Here is a 24,908-nt window from a genome sequence, read left to right as displayed (position 1 = left end):
GAAATTGGGAATAGCCATTGTTCAATGGAGATGGAGGAAAGTAGGACAATGAAATTGGGACAAATCAGTTTGGAAAGAACTATTAATATCTGGGAAAAGATATAGTAGCAATATGAATTTTGACAGGGGGCTATTTTGAGCTTGGCAGGACTGGCAGACTGAGATGTGTGGCAAAGGACATGATGGTCTGCTCTTAGTTTGTCAGTTTGGGTGGCAGAGATCTGTGCGATGGATTTAAATGCTGCAACCCAGGTAGAGACCATGTGAGTGTCAGTACAGTGCTATCTAATGGAATTCCTGCTTTCTCAGTTTTTTTGAAAATAAAGTAGAAGACTGCATACAAAATACTGTAGAAAACATTACTGTGAATGCAATGTCAAACACTCGTAAGGTTAGGTAGAAAATGACAAATTTCAGTTTGTCTTGGTACCCTCAGTAAAGACCATGTGTATGGTCATGTAATCCTAAATTACATAAAAGAATATTTTTGTTTATAACATTTAAATGTTTTTAATAACCTAAGTACTGTATTTGCTGCATTTTCATTGTCAAACACTTGTCTTGCCACCCCATGATTATGTATCCAAGACTGACCTTCAATTATAAATATGAAACATGAAGTTCATTCCAGCTGCTAACACATCTTGGCTCATCTCGGCACATCAAACTTACCAGTCATAAACTTCCTGGTTTTATCCCATAATTGTTCCTGTGACTCCTTACCTGGAAGAGTAGTTTTTCTTAGTTCTTATTATTGATTTTGTGTTATTTCATATGAAGTGATTTAAAAATTGACCTAGATTTTTTAAAGTTCTTCACAATGTGTAAATTTTCTGGAGAAGTATGTTTTCTTTTCACACTGCTTTTGTGAAGTTTTTTGTTTTGTGTGTACTAAAATTAGAGCTGTCATCTGAGGAGTGGCAATGTAAAACTGACATCTTGGGATTGAACACCTGTGCTTTTTGTGTACTCACAATCATCTGCTGATTTAATTTGAAAATGAATGTTCACTGCTTTATATCTGGTGGTGTTGACTCTGTTTTATGAGGTAGAAAAGTAGGAACTCAGCGGAGCTCCACAGAGTATGCTTTTCATAAGACAGCCTGCTCTGGTCATGGTCATACATTCTTTGTAGGACTAGTTGTCTTATTGTATGCCACCATCTGCTTGTTAGGGACAGTCTGCAAAAGGGCCTTGACCAGAAAACAGTGGAATTAAACTACCTTGGTTGACTTTGCACTGGAGCACATTTGGTATATAAAGAAATGTTAGAGATTGTAGTCTTTAAACTCTCACGTGCCCAGAGAGCGTGTGCTCCAGCTCAGGTGTAAGCAGACTTGCACATGTGTCAGTAGTGGAAGGAGGATAGCAGTGGGAGAGGAATGGGGATGATGAAGGAACAGAGAAGAGCCTGTGGGAGCACCAGAAAACTAGTTTGCAGTTTTCACCATGGCTGTCTTCATCTTGGCAGTTTTGTGCGAGCTGACCTTTCTTCCCCTTCACCCTCCTCAGCTCCTTGTCATAGGAACAGCATGCTCATGGTATTACCAGTGCAATGATTTAGACCAGCTCTGATTTTCACTGTATCATGGGATACGCGGTATGTTTTCTGTGTAGGTGGTCTCACCAAAATTACCTCTGAACTGGTGTATGGAGCTGTGGTAATGTTGTCTGAGAATGGGCTAGTATGACATAGCCCGTGAGTTATGTTCAGACTAAATGGACTTGGGGAAGGGAAACATCAAGGCGATGATTCTTGAGGTTCGTTCAGTCTAGCCAGGAGGAACTTAGCGTTGTGTAGAGCATCTGGAGGATGGAGGCAGGATGAGAAGGCTGAGGTGGAGTAAATGTAACAGTCTCTCTGACATCTTGAATTGCTTTCATACCACGTCCTGTGCAAAGTTGAGTATGTGGCAGCAGCCTTCAGTAAATAAGATCTGGCTGTAGGATTTAAGTAAAAACTTTTTTAACTGCACCATACAAGAACATGTTATTGAAAGTATCAAACAGTGCCAGATTTTCACAAATGTTTTCAGCTTTAGATTTTGGAAGAAGAATGGACGTTCTGTGCTGCCAGCTTTTCCTTCTATTTGTTTCTTCCATAAATCTGAAACGATAGTGGGGACTTTGTGCAGCCACGCACCACTGGTGAATGGAAGTTGGAAAAAAGAATGAGAAGCCACAGCGGTATGGAGGAAATCATGTGGCTACAGCTATCTGTAGGAAAAATAAACATCCTTTTTACCACTTCCCCACAAAAATGTTTTTGTATCTGGAAAAAATATGGAGCTAAGGCGGATAGAATACTTAAAGAAATTAACATTTATAGACAAAAGACGTTGCCTTTTGTAAATACAGGATTTAACAAACCATTTCACCTGAGAGGAAAAATCCATCATTATGGATGAATTTGGGAATTAAAAGGGAATATAAAAATATGTTTGAAAATTAAGTTAAATTTATTACAGTACTATGCACAGTCTAAAAAAATTGACAATAATGCAGGTGAGGTAAAAGGAAAAAGGATGTGTAAACTTACTGAAATGGTGTTTGGCAGAGCTCAGGACTGTTCCTGGCTGTGAAGTATTTTCTTTTCTAGGTTTTTGTATTGGTGCATTCTTTCTTTTTTTTTCTTTCCTCCCCTTTTTTCTTTCTTTTTCTTTTTTCCTTTTATGCAATGTTTTGTTTGTCATCCACAATCATCCTTGTCTTAAACTGTGTTTATTTTGTATTTCTCCAATTAAGTTTCGAGAGTAGAGGTGCAAAGAGACTTTTTCAAAATCACAAGGCTGGGACATGGAAGGCATGTTATTTAAGCTTACCATATGAAAGACTTATTCAGAAGACAAAGATGTGCTTTTAAAATCTGTATTGTTGTAGCTGTTGCCAGCTTCTGATTCAGCAATGACATGAGTACGTCTCTCCAAGTGGAGCATTTTTTCCAATAACATAGCATTCTGAATGAATTTTTGATGAAAGACTGAGCAGGAGTCATTAATATTCACTCGGAACAAAAGAAGAGCTCTACTAATGTCAACTCTCACTCCCTTTTTCTCTTTATTCTGAACACCGTCCATCATTCTGAACACTGATTCCACTGGACTGCCCAGGGTAAATGCAGAACTAATTCTTCATGCTGATATGTTTTGAACAAACACTTCTTAGTTATTTAAAAGACAAAGCATTTTTTTTTAATTTATTAAATGAAAGATTAGAACACCTAGGTGCCCTGAAAGGAGGTGATGGGAAACTGAGAAACCATGTGGAGAAACACAGGGTTGCCCAATTAAAGCCAGGATATACACTCTCTTTGTTTTTTCAAATGAGTGACATAGAAGAAGAAATTTCTGCATCCTTATGAATCGTAAATACTGGAAGACAATATTTAGCATACTTCGACTCAAAACCTATATATTCTCTTTCATAATGAGCAGACATGCAAACCTTTTTCTGTTTAGGTTTGAATCAAGACAAATAATGCATATTTCAGTATATAACAGGTGATAGAGGAACATTGTTCCATTCCAAATTATTTTTTCCCATGGATGGAGAATATATGAATAGACTTTTTCCATACCAATGAGTACATTTACTGTTTTTGGCAGGGTATAATCTGCAATTCAGAGTGCAATAAACTAAACCATGCTGTGGATAATACATCCTGTAAAAGAAGGAAACCTGGGTTTTACTTGTAAACTGAGATTTACTTAATGAGCTTATCTTCTATTTCTACCTAATTGATTTTAAAGTTTAGCTAACTTTGGCCTTTTTTCCCAAGCTCTCCCCAGCTCCAAAAAAATGAAAACAAACCCATTTTTGGACTCTGGAGTACCTATATTGATTGCATTGGTAATCAATACATATCAGCTACTGTATCTCTCTTTACAGTTTGCCTGAAAAGATCCCATCTTAAGAGGTTCTGAAAATAAGAATTATCTTGATAGTGATTTCAGCAGTTCCTTGTCTTAATGCCTTACATAAATGGACTAAATCACATTAAACATATTTTCTGAACTTAAAACTTTCTGAAGTCTTGTGTTCTTCAGCATATTGTGATCTGTGTGTGAGTTGTTTCAAAGCTTGCATGAAGTTAACCTGTTAATAATGAGAATTGTTTTTCACAGATAAGTTTTTTTAATGAATTATTGAAAGGATTTATCTTCAATTCAAGATAGTCTGTAAAAGAGGTCAGGTAATGTTAAACTACTTACTGAATTTGTACTAAACTTTAACACTGTCTTTGCAGTGTACAAGTGAATATTCATGCTTTTGACTAAAATAGGGATATTGAAACACAGAAAACAACTAAGCTCCCCCTCTACTCTGCTCTCGTGAGACCCCACCTGGAGTACTGCATCCAGCTCTGGGGTCCCAGTACAAGAGAGACATGGAGCTGTTGGAGCGAGGCCAGAGGAGGGCCATGAAGATGGTCAGAGGGCCGGAGCACCTCTCCTATGAAGACACACTGAGAAAGTTGGGATTCTTCAGCCTGGAGAAGAGAAGGCTCCGGGGAGACCTTATAGCACCTTCTAGTACCTCAAGGGACCTACAGGAAAGCTTCAGAGGGACTGTTTATCAGGGAGTGTAGTGACAGGACAAGGGGTAATGGGTTTAAGCTGAAGGGCGGTAGATTTAAATCAGATATTAGGACGAAATTCTTCACTGTGAGAGTGGTGAGGCACTGGCAAGAGAAGCTATGGATGCCCCATCCTTGGCAGTGTTCAAGACCACGTTGGATGGGGCTTTGGGCAATGTGGTCTAGTGGAGGGTGTCCCTGCCCACAGCAGGGGGGTTGGAACTAGATGATCTTTAAGGTCCCTTCCAACCCAAACCATTCTTTGATTTTATGATTGTACAATTCTTCAAACATAATAATGCAGATGCGTAGCCAATTATGCTATTTTACACTGCTTGGGAATAGTTATATAGTGAGTGCTGAGCACCTTTAATATTAGCTACTAGTTATGACTTCTGTAATTTTCCTATGGATTCTGCCATTTTCCTACATGAGAATGGTATATGGCAGAGAATTTCCCATATATTTAGTTTTAAACATAACTGATTTGGCAGGACTATACCCTTAGGAGTTACTTTTATGTGGTGCTTATTGATGGAAAGATAATGGCTATCTACATGGGGTGAAAACTTTGAGGGTTTTTTTAGAACACAGAGCATGTTTATTTTTAAACACTTCTTTCTTTCTTTTATGGCTAGAATACACTGGATGAGTAGTGCATTAAAGTAGATCATTAATTGCAGTCTCCAGCAGAATGAATTATAATTTGTAGCAGACAGAAAATCTATGAGAAATGTCTATATTCTTGCATTGTCTGGAAGGCATTTCACACTAGTGGCAACAAATCACAGCAGAAATTCTGCTTTTCAAATGAAAGCAAAGCAGCGAAGACTGATAGATGAGTAAGAAGTAGAGGCAAACTAAATTTTATGTAATGACACTTGATTTTGATTAAATTGGACAAATTGCAGATTCATCTAGGCTTCTGCATATGGACAAAATTCACTTATCTGCTTGCATAACTTGTGTGTGTACATCTATTAAGTCATAGCTGGGATAAAGATGACAGTTTTGGAGTTAAAAAGCAGATAGAAGCAGCCTTTAAAGGAGCAGCTACTTGAAGTTTCTGAAGTTAAATCTTAGTAGTTTGTTTGACTCAGGATGAGACAGAGAACATATCTTTCAGGATCATTAAACCTGAGTGCAGAGTTAGTATTTTTCTCTGGTTTACATGTCTTTTTTGAGTCTTATATTTGTATTTAAGGATTTTTTTTAATTCTATGAAATTCAGGAGTTCTGTCTTTGAAGTGACCCTATGCTTCTTAAAAATTGAGTCTCAGAAATTAAGGGTTTCTTCCAGAGAGGAGTCTCATTTGTCTGGATTTGGTCTTGACAAAATGCTAATTATTTATTGTCCATTTTAAGATAGAGTTTCATGTGTGGCGGTTTGTGTTGTCCTTTCTGAAAGTGACTAACAACTACATAAATATTTCATTTGACAAATAACTGCTTTTATTTTTACAATTTTTATCTAGAAAAGTTTGTGAGCACCTACCTTGCACTTTTTAAATTTTAGTCCTAATTTGACTTTAAATGCTGACAGTCTGATAAATGATATCTCCATCTGCTTATATGTAATTATGAAGTTATCCAAATACTATTCAGAAAAGCTACTGGGGATGATCCACTGGTTCATCATTGTAAAAGTTTTGATATGAAAAAGATTTCATCTGCAGTTACATTTTAAGCTAAAGTCCAGTAATCAGACTTCTTAAATTAAGAAGTTGAAGACTGTGGCATCCACAAAAGGTTTGGCTGCTGAGGTGAGACTTGCACAGAATGCCATTTTCAAAACTCTCTCTCCTGATATGTATGAGCAGAGAGCAGTCTGCAGATCTGTTACAGCATCATGCAGGTATTCGGCATCCTCCCTCCAAATGGTCCCTCATCTGCCCATGCTTATATGTCATCAGAGCCCCCCCATCCGAAGTCTTAGATGCAATTTGGAGCCTGCCCCTGCAACTGCAGCGCATGTGTTGCAAACATGCTCGCTCAGAAACTCGGCCGGGTGTTTAGAGAGGGGAAGGCTACTGGCCGTTTTTCTGTTAGCTCAGGCGCGATGGCATTCCTCTAGGAAGTGATAGATGTTGCTTCCAGCCCACCAGGTGTTTGGGCCCGCAGCTGAGTGGCCTAATCCAGACTGCACTCAGGGTCCTGGCAGGCATTTTGCTGAAGTTGTACCATGGCCTAGACAAGAGCAGAATGTTCATGGGCCAGAGAAGGGTCTTGAGAGGGAGCAGGGCTCTCCAGCTGAGTCCTGTGGTTATCACGCTGTAGGGACAGGGTGGCTGGGTTCTGGCTGCTGCTCCAAAGGCTGTTTGTATATTTAATAGTGGTGAAACAATAAGATTACACTCATCATTAGCCTTACAGCCAACATGAGATTAACATGACTTGTGCTCCAATATTAATTTTTTACCTCAGTTTGATTTTTAGCTGTAGAAAGTTCTAGCCTCTTAAAAAACCCCTGTGGGTAGCATTAGTCAAGTACTGTGCTGTACTGGGTGTTAATATCCTAGGATTTAAATATAAGCTTGGGGAAGCTGAATCTGACATATTTTGAATGTCTACACAGAGCATATTATAGCTGCATCTTCATCTTGCAAAGAGATGGTTTAAAATTGTTAAAAGGAAGTGAAATGTGTGGTTACTTCTGCGGCTGTAGAATAGCATCCTTGTATGTAAGATTAGGCACTTCCCGCCCCCAGGGTTTGCAGTTTTGTATTACAGATTATCGTTATTGCGCACACTTTTCTGATGAGATTGAGAAATTTCTTTAGCTGTAGTGTAAAGCTGCCAAAATACATTTACCACAGACCTGAAGGCAAATATAATTCTTCCAGAGGCAGCCTCAGGCTTTGGAGTTTTTTTTGCTGAAAGGCAGGCTCAGACTTCCCATGAGATCATCCGAGAGATAAAAAAGACTAAAAGCTCTTCAAAGCTAGGCCTTAGGCCCTAATATAAATTAATTCCCTGGTGATGGTTTATGTATGTAAAAAAATGAATAAATATTTACAAAAATGCAATTTAAATAGAACCTTACCCAACTAGACTTGAAATTAACTTTTTAATATCACCTATTCTTTTGAATTCAACATAAAACCTTCTTAATATAACTTTAATTTAGACTTCAGAAGGCAAGGAAGGAACATGGTATTTTCTCTCTCTTTCTATATGCCAGGTTTCAGAGAGGTTATCTTGCTTGTTTCATGCCAAATAGTTACTACCTATAACTCAGCAGACATTGAAATTAATTTGCATAACAAGTAACTACGCTGTTATTCTAACTCTATGCTGCACATTAACCCAGTTGCTTACTAATTATAATTTAGTATAAGGTCCTAAATGAAGGATTTCTCTGTGTCCTGTTCTCCTCCCACTTTTTCCGTTCTTACTTTTTAAGTTATATTAACACTAAAATTTGTTCTAAAATTTTGTTCAGCAAAACGCTTTAGGAACCCCCCCCATCTTCGATGCTGTAAGTAGAGTATTATACGTTAAGAGTTAGTTTATGGTGGAAATGACTTAACAGAAATATCACTGAAAAAGAGCCAGGAAAAATCCTGCTGAGAAGCTCTATGATATCAGCATTAAAACTGTAGAGCTGCGAGTCAACAAATCTTGATTCATCACAGGCTTCTTTTCTTACGCTGGAGATGCTGCTTTACTTCATGGCCCCTTGTTCCCCACCTTCTAAAACACAATTACAGGATGATCATGTATCTTCACATATATAGCAAGGAGCCGTTCTATAGAGTAGTTGCTTATCCTGGTCTGAATTCTCTTTACAAAACTCTAGATGTTCGAAGGAAACTTAAGACAGCTTGTTCCCCGAATCAAGTCTGCTGCACCTCACAAACCTCTGCTCGTACTGTGATTGTCAAGGGGCCGAGAGTCAGCAGTATGATCTGGAGCAGGTTTTTTGGTTAGGCTTAGAGCTACTCATGGCTGGTCTTACTTAAGCCTGACTCCAGCCTAGTCCTCAAATGCCTGAGGACAGGGAGAGGGCTTGGCTTGTGCTGTGTCAGTATCCTCCATCAGAGGCTCTAGCCCTGTATTTATAAAATTCTTTAAAATCTTATCCACGAGAAGCTGTAGGAGTATAAAGTAGTTATTGTTCTTTAATGTTATTAACAGCAACAAGTGATCATGCCCAAAGGCAGTATTTCTGGATAATTTGTAGTGTACAAAACATTGCTGTATTATTTCTTTTTCCTTCCTCCTCTCAGAAGGTACTTGCTGTGTTATTTCACGTGCTGCAGGCATTAGCCTTCCTTGATTTGAAGAACTGTAATCTAGTGTGCTTTTAATGTGGTAATTTAGATGCACTGTGTTATATGAAGAACACTGGGGCTAAATTTTTGTTATTAATTTATAGGAACCATTTTTTCCTATAGTAATATGTGAGAACTGACATATTAATAAGTATTATGATGGTACTTTCTAGATTGAGAAGTATGCTCACCTAGAAGTACCAGTAAGCTGCAAGTTTAAATTCCACTGATGTCATTGGAATTGCTTGTTTTCAGGGGTAACCAGTTCCCAAGAATGACTATAAAGTAGCTGGAGCAAGAAATGCCAGTTTTGTGCCCATTACTGTTTTGAAGAAAACAGTTCAGACTAGAAGTAGGATGATGCTCTAATGTGAAAGCAAATTATGTAACTGATAATGCAGAACTGCCTTATCATCATTTTTTGTGAATGACGGAGCAAAATAAAGCCAATTTAAAAATAAGGCATTCTTCTAAAATCTGCACTGTTTCTTTGGGAAATGCTAGATCAGCTTTTATTTGATCTATGCAAAAGAGATTTCCATAGGGGAAATTTTTTTTAAGCTGAATTTTTCAGCTAAACTGTGGACAATGACTAAAGTAAAAGGTAAAGTTCTATGTAACTTGATTTAAAAGACTAAAAAAGTCAGATAATGAATCATTTTAGTCTGCCTCAGATATTCAATCAAATCCTTTAAAAATATGATGTACATTTCTCTGAATACAGAAATGCGTGACTAAATGCAAGGCGACATTTCTAAATCAGGTGCTTGCTACTTCATCAATGATATAAGCAGAAATGTGTTTTTCAGTGGATGATGGAAGAAGATGTTTTTATCATCTTGTCACTGTTGTCATGGAAACTTGTGTACATTATTGTTAAACGGAGTGTACGTAAGGATCTAACATTCCTGTGACTTATTGCTAGCTATTGTATTTTTAGTGTATTTTCTTCCATGCTGTAGTCAATGCTTAAGAACTTGCAAGTTGCTCTCCTGAATTACAACCGTGAACTCAATTACAGGATTAGGCTGTCCAGAGAGCCCTTAGCATAGGGTTCTTTGCTATAAGATTCTTTTCAATACAGGGTTATTAACAGTTGTGTTTCCAAATCCATTGTAGCCTATTATAAGCACTTCAAAATAATATTTACTCTATTCAAGCAGACTATTTTGCCACAACAGCTTTTTGGAAAGAATAAGCTATCCATCAGTCATTATAAGCTGTCTTGAAAATTATTGTTATTTTCTGAATGTGCATTTTATATATTAAGTGCTTTGTCTTTGAATACACTGCTAAATTCGTAGTACAGCTCTTGTGTGTAACTACACCTGCCATGCATGGAACAGTAGGCTAAGAGGGAAGCTTGACTATGACAATTCATATTTAAACCCTCCTGGACACAAAGTATGTGTAACTTGTTTTCTTGTTTAAATCTTACGATGGGTACAATTCACAAAGTAGGAAAAAAAGGTAAACTAGTTCTGCAAATGAGAACTATTTAAGAATCACTAATTTTAAGCACAATAAAGGCTTGTTATTGTAAAGGCTTATTTTTTTCTTTTTGGATCTGAAGATAGTTCAAAATATATCTTCTCCATCAATTATTTATGACTTGAAGTTACGTGAATAAATTTTTCCTCATTGAACAAGTGACTTCTGTTACTTCAAATGTGTTCATTAAATTTCTTTTTTTTTTCTCCTGGCCTGTTTGTTTTAATCTTTTCTGGTTTGGGGTGTTTTCTAGAGACTATTCTGAAATTTAAAAGCTGGGATTTTAAATAACTCTCAGTGAAGAACTTTTAGTTTTTGTTTTAGTGTTAGCTGTCTACAGCAATTTGATGCAAATTTAACTTACTTGAGAATCATAGTAACATGAAATGTTCCAGAACATTAAAGCTAGAAAGGTTTTTTTAAAGGCATGTGTTACTCAGGGTATTGTTCCCTACAAAGAGAGTATGACTGAGGTTACAGTATTAGTTCTATCAAAACACAAGAATTGCAAAAATAGGGAGAAGAAAAAACTCAATTAACTACAAGTAAAATAAACCACTGCGGTTTTAGTTTCTAGAAAAATACATTCATTAACTAAGTGAGGGTTATAGGCTGGTCAATGTAATTACAACTGAAATTAAATTTATAGGAAAAGTCCAATTTTCTCTTCCTGCTCCAGGAGATTCTGTCAGTTCAGGCCGTTGAATTCAAAGTAATGCCACAAGAAAAATTCCTGGTGAGTAAACATGCCCAGTCTATATAGCTAAGACAATGTATGCAAGAGTCTGTGTATAAGCCAAATATATCTTTCTATTATTTCAGATTACAGTAAGCTGAATATGAATAGATAGTCACTGAAAGGAGAAAGGGAGTAACTTTAGCTTTTTAGGATTTATTGAGGCAAAATAAAACTTGTTTATTACTGGGTTCATGAACAGCCTTATGAAATCTGAGCCACAAGTTGCAGGGCAGAGGTATGGCTTGGATGTGTACTGCTCTCCACGGGCTACAGTGGACTAGTGTGCAGGTCTCTGGACTACTAGCATACAGGACTAGCACCAGAGCCTCAGGTTTGTAGGTAATAGGAATAAATGTCTTGGCTATTTGTTGTTGTAATGGCACTAGTAAGAGGTGGGGAGCGCTGAAGAGCCTCGGCTGCTACGCATCAGAGCTGTTATCTCTGGTGGACTTCCGTACCTAGTTGGACACTTGCGTAAGGGGAGAGGGGTTTTATGACATTTGGCAAGAAAGGGAAATGCCACAGCTATGTCGGAGTGCATTAAACAGTTGCAATGCAATCAAACATGGCTGATTCTGAGCTCAGCTCCTGACATCAGGAGCTCAGTTGATCAGCTCCTGCATCAACTTGTGAAGACAGCTGTAGGAGCCATTGATTTTTCAGGCTTCTGCTTAAACTGAAAATATTGGGAGGGGTGGAAAGACCAAATTCCCCAATTGTTGAGGATTTAATTTCTTGACAAATGAAAAATTAAAAAAAAAAAAAAAAAAGGTGAAACTCTATATCCCCTTTAGGAAATACTATCTTTGAAGGTTAAAAACGATTGTGCAAATGTAGTAGGCAATTATGAATATTGTCAGAAACATGAAGCTGAGGTTTTGGATTTTTTTTAGAATATGTTAGTATCTGAAAAAGCTATAAGCATACAAGAATTTATTTCTATGTATTGTTGATGATCACAGCTAAGGTTACATCCACATGGTACAATCGTGTGCCCTAATAAATACTCCCACTTCTGAATGGGTTCATTTCTCAGGATAATTAGCTGAGTGGGAAAGAGTTTATTAAGTTAGGCAGTGTCATGCTAGCATAGCTACATGGCTTCTGGAAACTGGATTAGATTGGGTATTATTATATGAAACTAGTTGTACCTTACAGACATCTTAAATACTCTGTCATCAAGATCCAGTTGGCTAGACAACATCTCTGTGAGTGTGTGTTTGCAAAAAAATGTCTGTATTTATGTATTTATTAGGCATTGAAAATTCATTAGGTTTTCTGGGATCACAAATCAGTATTCTAACATCTTGTTTGTATTCATCTTTAAAAATACCATTGCCACTCTCTGCTTTATCAGAACCTTAAATAAAATAACTTCCATTGACTGAAAATCTTAGCTTAGAACCATGAGATATTTGCAGGTTTTGAAGTGTTGTTGATAAATGCAGTGTTAATGATCTGACATGGGTAAGCTTTCTTTCTAAATAGAACCATCTTTTGAATTTCTTTTGTTAGTGTTGATTGGTATTTCATGTTCAAGGGAGGTTAAAATGGGCAGGCTGGGATCCTTTGCTTTCTTTCTGTTTGTGATTGTGGTGCTGATAGCCCGGCTATGAACTTCCTTGTGCAGGGCAGCTAGGAACTTCCAGTCTGATAGATGAGTATTTCTAGAAATGACAAGTAATTGAATCTCAGTGCTTACAAATGCCTTGTGTGCTTCTTGAAAAGAGACCACCAGCTGCGTTGTGTTGGATTAATTGTGCTTGTTTCAGTGATGTGCATGTCTGTCCAGTGAGAACAGAAAATAACGTTTTCATTCCAGGAATGTCTGTGGGTTGATTTGTAACTCATTGGAAGCAGGATAGTTAAAGCACTAAAACTCTACCTCTGTTCTTACTAGGTTTTCAGTCCAGAATTGAAAGGAGCATATTCATAACGTGTATATACCTCTCACTATAATGCTGTGCAGATTTTGCAGCTGAAATACCTCGGTCCTTAACTTGCAACCTATATTCAAGTAACCCATGAAGAACTCTGCTAAATAGGTTCGAGGTTGTGATGTTTCTGGTGCATTTTCTAGGACAAACACAGTTTCTGCTGTTCTGTGAGGTGGTAGAGAAGTTCTTTCAGCTCAACAGTACATGTGGATATTGCAGAGCTCAGAAGGCTTTTGGGATTATGCCAAAAAAGTCCAAGGGTGGTGTGTGTTAAGTGACAGAACTGAGCACAACTGTTAAATTGTTATGTGTATCAGGGCCAAAATGAGGTGAGGCCTTTTAACTTTCTGGGCTAACATCTCCCAAATGTATTTCTTGAAAGATTGATAAAGGGACAAGGAGATGGCATGGCTCCGGCCAGATGTGGACACAGCCGTGTGTGATCCAAGCGGAAAGCTGTGCAACTCTGTGCCTGAATCATTCACCAACTCGTACTCATGGGGACTCGGGCTCGTTTGTACCCAATTTTTCTTCGACTTCTGCCTCCTCAGCAGATACACATTTAGACCAAGTACTTGAGTAACATTCTGTGTCAAAAAATAGTACATTGACACAATCAAATGATGGCTGTAAGTGTTGGGAGATTTAGCTGTCTCCTTTCATAGCATAAACCATATAGTTTGCTTCTAGAAGGTTTGTCTTCTCTATCAAAAGTTCACACACAGTGAGGATTGTGTACTGCAAATACTGTGCTTCTGTGAACAGTCTAGACAACATACAGTTATTTTGATTTTATTGCAGCTTCTTTGACAAAATAGCCTCATTCTTAAGGGCAAATTTGAACTAAGATGTGAAACATCCATACAGGGTGGCTGGGGTGGCAATGTGGAGCTATGCAGCATTTCCTTACAAAATTTGAATGAGTTCATGTTGAGTACTTCCCTGGAGAACCCACTTCTCCCCATTGTGTGCATTTTAAGATATCAATAATGCAATAATAAAATCTATTTTTTACCCTGTATGCATACAAATGTTATTGTGTGTACACAGCTTAGCAGTCCATTACAGTGTTTTCTTAAAATTCTGTACAATTGGATTTTGTTTAATGTGTGCTGTTTCATTCCAGAAGAAACGACTACAGACTATTCCATTAGATACAGTGGAGTATGGTTCAGAAGTGTCAGTTTGGAGGTTTTGGTAAAAATGCAGGTTTTGCAGATGAAAAGTCATCTTTAATACAACATCCTTCGTAATTGTTTTAGGGATGTAAAGCTCAGCATTTTGCCTAGGTCTTTATTCAGATTAGATTTAGTATTTTTAGAGAAGTTTTTAAAACATCTGCAAACATATACAAACATTTGCTATGCCAAGCATGCCTGCTGATCCTACTTTATTTATTGCCTCTTATGGAAGTAGCCTAAGCTTGTTCTTGACCTGCAGGCTGCTAACAGAATCATAATGCACTTCTAAACCATGCAACTCTTCAATGGTCATAACAAATCCTTCTCTGAATTATATCTGGATACATTTAATTTTTAGTCTTGCTTTATTGCACAGTGAATGTTATCTGACAGAATTCAGTGTTTTGAGGAGGATGAAAAAAAAGGGAGGCAGGTTTCTGTGTCACATAGTCTCCTACTGCATCTGTTATGTGAAGAGTGCCATTTTGAATAAGTTGTGTATAGTTAGGTGATACTGTGATATTTTTTCCCTTGTTCCCTTTGCGCATAGTGTTATATTTTTCTTTACTATGGTGGGTTGTAGCAGTAGACTTACAGTCTACTGCTGTGATACAGTATTATGGAAGTTACATGGGATACAGCATATTTGGATGCTCAGTTGCGCCTGACCCACATGATGTAAAAATGGGAAAAAATGATTTCTATCAAATCAGTTGAGGATCATGCTAAAGAGAAAGCAGATCTTTATTATGCAGAACCCATTACAGGAAAACCACAATTAATTTATAAATTTTGGTATGTCCAGCTGCTGAAAAACCACCAGATACAATATGAGCATGTTAAAAAGCTGAACTCCCCCCCCGAACCCAAACAGTTTTGACTTTGTAATTTTTACCATATTTGCTTTCTGGTGCAAATTTCCCCATGTTCAGCAAGCTTTGCAGCTACTAATAGCTCTTCTGTACTCTCTTAAGTATTTTTCAATGTTTCCACTTAAAAAAATTATTAAATGTAGGAAGGAAAAGGAAATTAACTGTGCTGGAAGAATATAGTATTTGCAATATTATCACAAAAATCCCAAAATGAAGCCTTGGTGCTGCATTTCTGTCTGCTACTTTTGTAGGTCCTCTGTCTCCTTTACATGTGATCCTTGAAATCATGCCCAAGTCTGTTGTTTAGGAATATATTTGCTGTGGCCATAGTCTTCAGATATGGCCTGTTAACTGTGAATACCCATCTTATAAGACTAAACCATTTGTTTTCACAAGGATGAAACATCCTGAGCTCCGAGAGTAGTCAGCATAAATTACAGGTAATCCTCACCTATACAAACCAGACTTCTAGGTTTCTATCTGAACTTCAGCAATGCCAACCCAAATCTGAACTTTAGGAGCTCATATCTGAAATAGCAGAATGGAAAAGCTTGAAGCTTTCTGTGCTATTAACGTGTAAAGAATTCTGTGTCTCTTGATTATTTTAGACTGAAAGCAGTTTGTGCCTTTTATCCTAATTTTTTTTTTTTCAAATTTTCAGACTTTAATGAAGTCAAATGCTGTATTTTTCCTCTTTGAAGTGTTTCTTTTTCTAAGGAAATGTGTGTTTTTAAATAGGCTTGAAGGACATTGTGTTTGGGCACAAGTACTTAAAATTCTTTGAAGAGGTTTTTTAAGAGTACACATTCCTTATATCTTTGCCTGATTGCAAAGCTGTGTAGTGGTGAATCACTTTGCTAGATGAAGTTCAAAATAATGACCTCTGTAAAATGAGAAGTATACAAGCTATGGTTTGGAAAGAAAAATAATGTTAAAATGCTGGTTACTCCAACTGGTCCTGTAATACCTCCTCACTTGTTTTACAGAAATAAACACTGTGACCCTGTGGCACTGTGACGCACCACCATAAGGATATCTTTCTGTTTCATTGCAGCTGGAGTCAATGACTTCATACTGAAAAAGGTTGGTTTTGAAACAACAGACCGTGACAGTTTTTAATAGTGAGGGAACATTCATGTTTGTGTAAACGTATACTTGTAAGTATAGAGATGTGTTTATATCTATGTATGCACAGGTTTAATCTTCAGCTGACATAATATGCAAAGCATTTAAGGAATTTTATATGCTTTCTGGAAAAGGAATATTTCCTAAAGAGTATACTAGCAGTTACATCTACTGGAAAACAAGAATAGTGTGCTTTTTTTAAATTAAAAAGCTCTATTATTGAACCAACAAAATAAAGTTTTGTGATAACTGGGTTTGGTGGCAATGGTGTCTTGAATCTTAGAACTGAGAAGTTTTCCCATAACCTTAGAGTCAATGCTCCCCTTTTAAGCCTGTTAATTTTACTAGATTATTTATGTTATGAATTAACAGCATCACAGTATCTGAATTAATTATGTTCATAGTCATTTTAAAAATAGTTGACTGGGATAGGTCATTTAATTATATTTTATCTGTAAGAAAGCAGGAGCTGCTGCGACTGATAGCTAAGCAGGCCATCTGCAATGCCTTGCTGTTCACTCACACTGAATTGCTCAGATAAAGACTGTCAAGTGCTGCCTAAATAAGGAAGGAGCCTTGGTAGAGTTAAGTGCGGTGGAGGACACAGATGAAGCATTGGTTCCAGGCACGCTGTAGGGTCTGAGCCCTTTCCTGCAGCGCTGAACCTTTTCAGAGTCTTCACTGTTGTTTTCTGCAAAGTATTAAAATGCGAGTATCTGTCATTCAGGATCTCAGGGAAGATGAAGATGAGGATGGGGAAGAAGAAGAAAAGGTGAGTTAAACCCCCATAGCTTTCAAAAGTACTTATTTCCTTCTATTGTTACCCTTTTAGGACAATAAACATGGAATGATTACCTTTTTCTTACAGGTCTTCCTCAAGCCTGTTATTGAGGACAGGAATATGGAACTGGCCCGAAAATGCAGTGAAATAATAAGTGATGTAAGTGACGGTGACTGTTTGTATCCTTACATTTACTTTTCTCTTTTCAAGTGGGTCTACGTTTACAATACGTATTTTTTCAGCTATGTGCAGTGCAGCCTGTACCCATTCAAGGCTCAAATATAAAAGCAGACAAAATAATAGAAAAGCACAGTCTACTCTAGTACCTTAAATTATCAGCCGCAGAAGGGTGAGCTTTTCAGAGCACTTGGACGGTATGAAGCATAGGACCTAGGAAGGACACTGTTCCAAAAAATGGGTCTGATGCAGAGGGTGTCTCCCAACAGAACACCTGGAGTGATTTCATCAGGAAAATGCAGTATTTTTTCTAGTTGCAGCCTAATCCTGTGAAGTTTGATTGGTTAGAACAGAACTGGGTGCCAGTATACATAGGTGTAAGGAGGGAGGATAAAAATAAAACAGATGAATTTTGAGTGTTATCTGTTGGTCTGTAGTGACAGATATTCGAAACTCTTAGCATACTATTATTGACTTACATGTACAGGAAGAATCCACTGAAATGCTAGAATATCTTTAAAAATTATTTAGGTAGCAAATTCTTGACTTAGTTACTATAGATTTTTAAAACTGTCAATCAGATATAGACATTATATAAACATCATAGATCGGATCCAAGACATTTTTAATTGGAGTAGATCCTATTGCATCAGTGTAACAGCATCAGATTTACGTTGGTGGCAGTTTATTTCTGTGTCCCTCTGGGAAAGTGTGTCAGAAGAGTAACTTTGTCCCTTCATGTGAACGGGAGTTAAGAGCGATATTTCTCCTGTGAGGATGAGCTGGCAGCAGAGGAGGCATTACTGTGAGGCGAGCGACTTGCTTTAACAAATGTTCTAAAGAAACCGAAAAATGTCGTCTAGCTCATGTTGTGTTGTAATCTGATATTTAGATTTGGGATGTTACTGTTCAAGGTGAATGAGTATGTTGATTTTATGAGAATAGAACATTGAGAATCTACACTTGAGGTATAAATAATTAGGGGTTAAATATCAGCAAAGCATAGATAACTCAGAAAAACAGTATCTGAGATTGTAGGTGTTACAGTGCTGGCTTCAAAGTGTGACTTGATGAAGTTTCCTCTTTGTCCATATACCATCTGGTAATACTTTAATTTTCACAGAAAGAGTGATGAAAATTGGACAAATCATTAAGAGAAGCTGCCAAGATGGCTCCCTTGTAATCTCAAGCTACTTTAGGAACTAGTAGAGATTATTAATATGTTTACTGATGGTTATTAACATGCTTTCTTTGGGAAAAGAATGGCATATGGTACAATAAGTGCCTGTTAACTCATGTAAAGTCCAAAATGAAAATGAACCTGGAGCACTTATATGACACAAAATACATTTATTGTTTCCATGCAACTTGTTTCTAAACATGTTTGCTGTTCTTAAAGGCAAAAACTCCTTGAAAAATGCTGAAGAAATATTTTCTTTAATTGAAAAGGAATTATTACTGTGCTGTGTACCCATTAGGAGAAACGTTTGCCGTAGCTGTTAATTATCTGATAAATGGAGTGGCTATATTTTCTCTGATTTTTCTGCAGGGGCTTGGGAGCTAAGGTGAATAAATAAGTCAAACTAGGTTTCTGAAGCCTATAATGGTTCAGGGCTGTGGGCCTTTGCTGAAAACTTGTGATGTGTTTAGCCTGCAAGTGTGTTAGATTTTCCTTGAGATATGTAAAGCATAATGGCAAAATGTCATTACGTTAATGTGTTCAAAGCAGTAGTAATATGTAATGGTCCACACCAATTTAAGTTGTAAGAGGAGACTCTGTGTTTAAAAATGGCATCCAGTTTTGGGGCCTTATTCAGCCTCTGCTGAAATCAGTAGGTGCTTCTTCAATGGCTGAATGGAATATGTGTATGTATAGGAGGTGAATTTTGTTTCCCAGAATTTTTGCTGTAATTGGAATTTCTTATGAACAGTGAAGTCCTTTGTGCTGGGGGGTAAGTTCCTCACCCTGCACACTTCATTGTAGAGCCCAATAAACTGCAAGAAGTTTGCATTCTTGCCTTTGAGTTTTGACTCATTAACGTTTGGAACTTTTTATATATTCTTTATCCTTTTTTAACATGAATCTTTGCACAAACTGCTGTTCATGTGGGTGTATTGTTGATGTGCATCTGTACATTTGATGTGCACAATGGTTTTATGGGGCTTGCAGTTTGGCCCTCAGATGACCTTGGGACAGCGGCCCGTGTCCTTGCTGGTCACGAGACTGGGTGATTGTCCTTTTCTGCCAGCGGAGCTGTCAGCACGGGTCCTCCATCAGAACGCAGCACCAGGAGTGCTCATGACTGAGATACCGAGGTTGCATTACGCTTGCCCCGCATTCTTTGTAGGCTGACTTTAATTTGCCAATATGGTTATAAAAAAAGTGTTACGATGGCAGCCCTTTAGTGCATGCGTAACTGTCAGCCTTGAACTGTACGCAGGGGAAGTTGTGAAGTGTTTATATGCTCCAGTTCTTGAGGAAATCCCCATTTTCATTTGAGGTTGGCAGATGTTTGTTCTGTGGCTGTGATACCCCCTGGGTTGTTTCTCCCTAAAGCCATTTCATTTAATCTCTCTCCATTACGCAATTTTATTCCACAGATGTTTTCAAAACTGTCATGTGTGTTTGATTTATATGAATTACCTTCCTTTCCAGGTCTTTTCTCTTCCATATTGAAATTGAGCTTGTCCGTTTGCTTGCATTACTTATATTTTGGTATATTTTCATCTCTTCTTTGTTTCGATTGTGTGGTGTGATGTTGTGAATACTGTTATAAGCAGAGAGAGGAATTGCTATATGAATAAAATTATCATTGACCAAACTATCATAATCCTTTTTGGTTGAGAGGCAGACACTCTGCTTCTGAAGATTCTGCTGAATTTTGGTAATGTATGGTACCAGTGTTTCTTTTCCCCTATAGCAAAAAGTAGCACTACTTGCCATTTAACTTTGTACGGAGTCCAACTTTGCTTTAGCATGGCTCTTTGTTATAAAGCAAAGGCCAAAGAGACCTAGAGCCAGAAACAGAGTGCCCTTCCACTGATAGCGATAGGCTTGTGACCACCTAATTGAGGGTGGAGCTGTCCCTCTGGCCTCACCATTACTGGTCACAGCCTCTAACGCAGGAGGACTTTGAGGTCCAAATTGCTGGAGACTAGTAAATTACTGTGAGGCAGTGATACTGTATGATGCCCTGTTCTCATGCTTTTCTCTAGGTTTCTGTGGCCACAGAGAGAGGATTTTGTATTAGATGGATCTGTGGTCTGATACAGCTCTTAGTCTTATGAGAGATTGTAAATTAAGAAGTGTAGGGTTGGAAAAAATGGAATCCTTAGTGGAAAAAAATTCTCTTTTGGCCTAGCAAGAGCTAGATAAGAAGGTTCAGACTTTTTTGTGGCTTTTCTAAGCTGAAATGGGTCTTTGAGAGATGACAGTTCTGTAATGGATCTTGGCGTGATGACTGTCAACATAGTTATGTCACTGATGTCAAGATACTAAGAACAGTTTTTTGAGTATATTAATTTTAAAGTTGGTTAATATGTACCCCTGAATACAAAGGAAAGGTGGATGCTTGGATTAAGCTGTTACCATCAGAGCCTTTGCTTCTGTGTTTCCCCTGTGAAAAAGGCTGATGAAACAGGCCATGGGCGAGATGAATTTTCTTGGTGAGCCAGGAAACTTCAGCCTAAAGATTGGATGTCCTTGTTTTATAAAGTTGATCTTGCCATATAAGAACCCTTAAGAAAAAAAATGCAATTTGGAGCTTACTGATTTGGTGGTTGTCTAGGAATTGTAATCCACTTTTACAGGATAGCTGTGCTGCTGGTCAGGGTAGTTTTATGATGAGTCAGGGAGAAGAAAGGGATCAGGAGAGAGCAATTGAAAATTAGGCCTTTAGTGAGCTGTTGGACTTCAAAAGTATACCAAAAGAGCAGTGGTGGCTCCAGGCCATCATTTGCAAATTTTTCCTATTATCTGTTTTTTTCGCAAGGCTTACCAGCTCTACTCAACCTAAACAGCCTATTTTGTGGTGAAGGGTAAGTCGCTCGCAGGCAAAATTTCCTATTCAGTATTTTAGACATTTGAATTTGTAACCCCAAACTTTGAAGAAGAATATAAACTTCTCTGCATATTCCTTCCAACCATTGGCTATATTCAGTCATAGCCAAGCTCTTAAGCCTCTTGCTTATGTCATCTACAATAAAGATACTTTTTAATTGCAGATGTCATAACTTCATTATACTTGTTGTATTTCATCTTCCATCTTTCTGATTCCAAGTGATGCAGACACTTCAGTAGGAATATGGAGTGTTAGATCAGAGTGTGGCCACACATTTTGTTATATGTCCTCTCTAAATTATTCATTTGAGCCTGTGTGAATTTTGTGGCGTCTATGGGTTACTATAATAAACATGAATGATAAAGAAGTAAGAAGGTGGCATTAGTCCTTTACTGCTTTTGGTTATTTTGAAAGCATGACTTCTACAGCAGAATAGCTTTGATTATTTCTTTTAGTCGTGTCATGTCATCCCACCCCAATTAAGAGATACCTTAGGAAGCTTTCATGTTTGATTGTTTTAATGTAATTATTGCTCTGTAATTAAAATGGATGTAATTACAGTCAGCTCTCAGGTATCTGTGGGTGATTTATCTTGGTTGTGAGCAGCAAGATGCCCCATCTCCTCTACCAGAGTCTCAGCTTTACAGGAGTTTCTACTGGGAACGCCATCAAACCTAACCAGTAGACAGCCAGCTCTGTAGATTTCCCATGTCCTTTCTCAGCTGTATCACTGTGAGTGAACGTAATCCTACGAAGCCTTTTTTTTTAAGCTGTTCATGTGCACATGCATACAGACACTTGCAAGTGCATGCATGCACGTATGCAGGTTGAACAGTAAGTGCCTGCTCATCTTTATCATAAAACTGCCCTTTTTGTGTATTGCTCTGTGATTACCTAGGAGTACGGTGTCACACACAGGTTACATGAACCATTGAATTTGTGGGTCCCTGAGTAAAATGATGACACACAGTAATTTTACACCTATTGTTCTCCAAACAGTTTTTATTTAGAATACACTGCAATCCACAAAGGCAGACAATATGATTTGGTAATGAGATGTAATTTCCTTCAGTAGTCCAAACGTGGATGAGCTCAATAGTAACCAAAATTATTTCCTGTGTGAGGATTATGTAGTCATCAGTTTGAGATGAATTTGGCATTATCTAATGCATTTTGCGGTGGACAAAAAGTTTGCATCAGAAGGTACAGGAGCTGATTCTGCGTAAGCTGCCATCTTTCTCATGAATTTCCAAGTCCCTGTAGAGGAATGTAGACTAGAACTTGTGATATCCATTAAGGATTCAGAGAAAGAGGAAATTAAGACTGCATATTTCTGTAATGCTGAGATGCAGATCATATTGCTTCTGTCAGGGCTTGTCAGCAAGTCTAGAGTGCATAAATGCAAGCTGCTGTTGTGCAGAATGTGAAAATGAGGTTAGAGGAATGGTAGCAGATAATAACCATGAAAGCTTGATTCTAAATAATTCAATTTGCATTGAACTAAACTATTCTACGTACAAAGAAGGAAATGTCACTAAAAACATTTAAGGCTATCCATGTAAAGTGCCTGTCTTTAAAACTTATTTAGTCCATCTCAGCATAATTCACCATCTTTCTTCACACAGTACTTACATAATAAAGGTCCCTACACATTCACTATGTCCATAGATTTTACCCTTCTCGCAGTCTCACTAATACAAACAGTAACTCTGACTTCATCAACAGTCATGTGATTATTATACCTGTCCCTATTGTTTGCCCCATGGTAAGAAAAATGTTGGTTGTTTAAAAAAAAAAAAAACAACCTTTTTTTTTCCCCCCCAAATTTGTTGTGGTATTCTGCTTAAAAAATTGTTTCCTTTGTGCATACACGTGATTTAAAAAATGACTCAACTTAAAATTTGTTTGCTTATAAAGAAATTCTGTTATTACTTGCATGTCATGACTGCTGGGGTATTTTGTAGGCAATGATTTGGCAGTGGCCTTCTGAATTTATTCATGTAACTCTTGGATTAATAAAGGGGCACTTGATTATGTCGTACAGGTTCTGTGCTTGCAAAGTCTGTGTTAGAAGTTAGTTTAACTATTTTGAGATCAACGATCAAGGAGATCAATTATTTGATTCTCCTTTCTTTACAGATACTAGAACATCTACAACAGTGGTGAAAACGTGCTGTAGATGTAGAGAAAAATTGTGTCTTTTTCATCTTTATTATTAAAAGGTTCTGGTACTGTGTGTGAGAACTGAGCGTTTCCCTTTATGGTTTAATTTGATCCAGCCTGAGGTATTTGCAAGCCACCCAGCATAGTATCCATAAATAAAGTAGTAATAGTAGTGTAGTAGGAGTAGTAATCCATTGTTTATTTTTCTGTTGTTTTTTAAAGAAAATTAAACTTTTTTTTCCTCCTCTTTGTAGATACACTATAAAGAAGAGTTTAAAAAATCTAAAGGCAAGTGCATATTTGTACCTGACGCCTTGCAGCTAAAACATGTGAAAAGTCTCGGTGATTTTATTTCTGAGGTAAGACCTAAAAGATTGAAGAGTTCTCTTTGCTTCTTATTCTTCCTAAAAACTCTCTCAATTTAATATGGTGGTTTTAGCAGGGGAAGGATGGCTTATTTCAAATAACAATTCTGTTTAAAGCTGAAGTGACTTAAAGCACTATAATTAGTGTATACTGTATATCTGAGTAATAATAATTCGTAATTAAGCGACACTTTTATTTTGGGATTGCAAGATTTTTTTATTAATGGTTCTGAGGCAGTCCTAGCTATCTCATTATATGGATGGATCAGCTGAGGAATAGTAAAAGGATTTCTTGTGACTTATTCTGCAAATGATACCTATGCATAGTTTCCCTGCTGTGCAGAATTCACTGCCTGATACCAAACAGAAGGAGACGAGGAAACTGTTCCCATGTTATCACCCCTGTCCTCCTTCTGCAAGGGGACTGGGACAGACATCAGGTCAATGCCATCTGCAGGTCGCCGGAGCGCTTGAATGCATATATATGCCATACCCATGTCAGAGTTTTTAGGTCTTCGTATACGCACGTACATACACACACATACGTATGTGTACGCACACCTCCACGTCGTCCCCCCCCCCCCCCTCCACCTACTTGTAGTGGCAAAGAAAGAATGGCAGCTTCCAAAATGCCAGAGCAGAGTTTGCTGCCAGCTCTTCATCTCCCAGGTACAAGGTGTCGTAGGCTTGCATCTCTGATTATTTTCCACGGTTGAGAACAGCAACAGGAGTTTTCCCTGACAGAGAGTTGCTTTTGTTAAGGAACTGCTGGTTCTGAGTGATTTTTCTTTCACTGTGACCCTTGGAGGACGTAAATTTTTGGTGCCTCATTTTTTGTGCTACCTCTATGATTATGATAAAGAACATCCCAATATGGCTATCTGGAGTTATACAATTATATACATTCTATAGTCTGTTTCTGATATTCATCAGCTTGCTGTGTGGCTACATTCAATATAAATGCATCTGATGAATATTTTTGTTATATTTATCTTCATATTTTCTGAGAAAGAGTGGCATGTCCCAGGGGGCATAGATGTGATGAAATTATGCTTTCTAAGAGACAGACTATTGTAGTCTGCAAAAGCACAATATAGAGAATTTATCAAATCCATCTGTGTGATTCCAGAGAAAAGCTGCTAAGTATTAGTCAAAGATTTAGAGAT

The 24,908-nt window shown here is 37.7% G+C and overlaps 1 protein-coding gene across 11 annotated transcripts in view; it reads left to right on the top strand.

Annotated features, from left to right (window-relative positions):
- The window catches only part of NEBL (nebulette), a 270,611-nt gene that overhangs the window by 157,023 nt on the left and 88,680 nt on the right, over positions 1–24,908 (top strand). For 2 of the 11 annotated variants that reach the window (XM_075746329.1, XM_075746330.1), the window contains 4 exons: positions 16,057–16,153; positions 16,923–16,967; positions 17,064–17,135; positions 23,632–23,736. The exons of 2 other annotated variants lie outside the window; for them this stretch is intronic. In XM_075746329.1, the coding sequence (XP_075602444.1) occupies positions 17,097–17,135; positions 23,632–23,736 (144 nt within the window). In that variant the 5' untranslated portion in view covers positions 16,057–16,153; positions 16,923–16,967; positions 17,064–17,096. Of the gene's footprint in view, positions 1–6,322; positions 6,340–16,056; positions 16,154–16,759; positions 16,968–17,063; positions 17,136–23,631; positions 23,737–24,908 lie in introns of those variants that run through there. 7 more of the 11 variants (XM_075746337.1, XM_075746334.1, XM_075746331.1 and 4 more) reach the window with 6 other exon arrangements.

The sequence above is a fragment of the Balearica regulorum genome, chromosome 2 (genome assembly GCF_011004875.1).
Source record: "Balearica regulorum gibbericeps isolate bBalReg1 chromosome 2, bBalReg1.pri, whole genome shotgun sequence".
Classification (NCBI taxonomy): Eukaryota; Metazoa; Chordata; class Aves; order Gruiformes; family Gruidae; genus Balearica; species Balearica regulorum.
The sequence above is the reverse complement of the archived record's forward strand: the minus strand, read 5'-3'. Positions and strand labels throughout refer to the sequence as shown.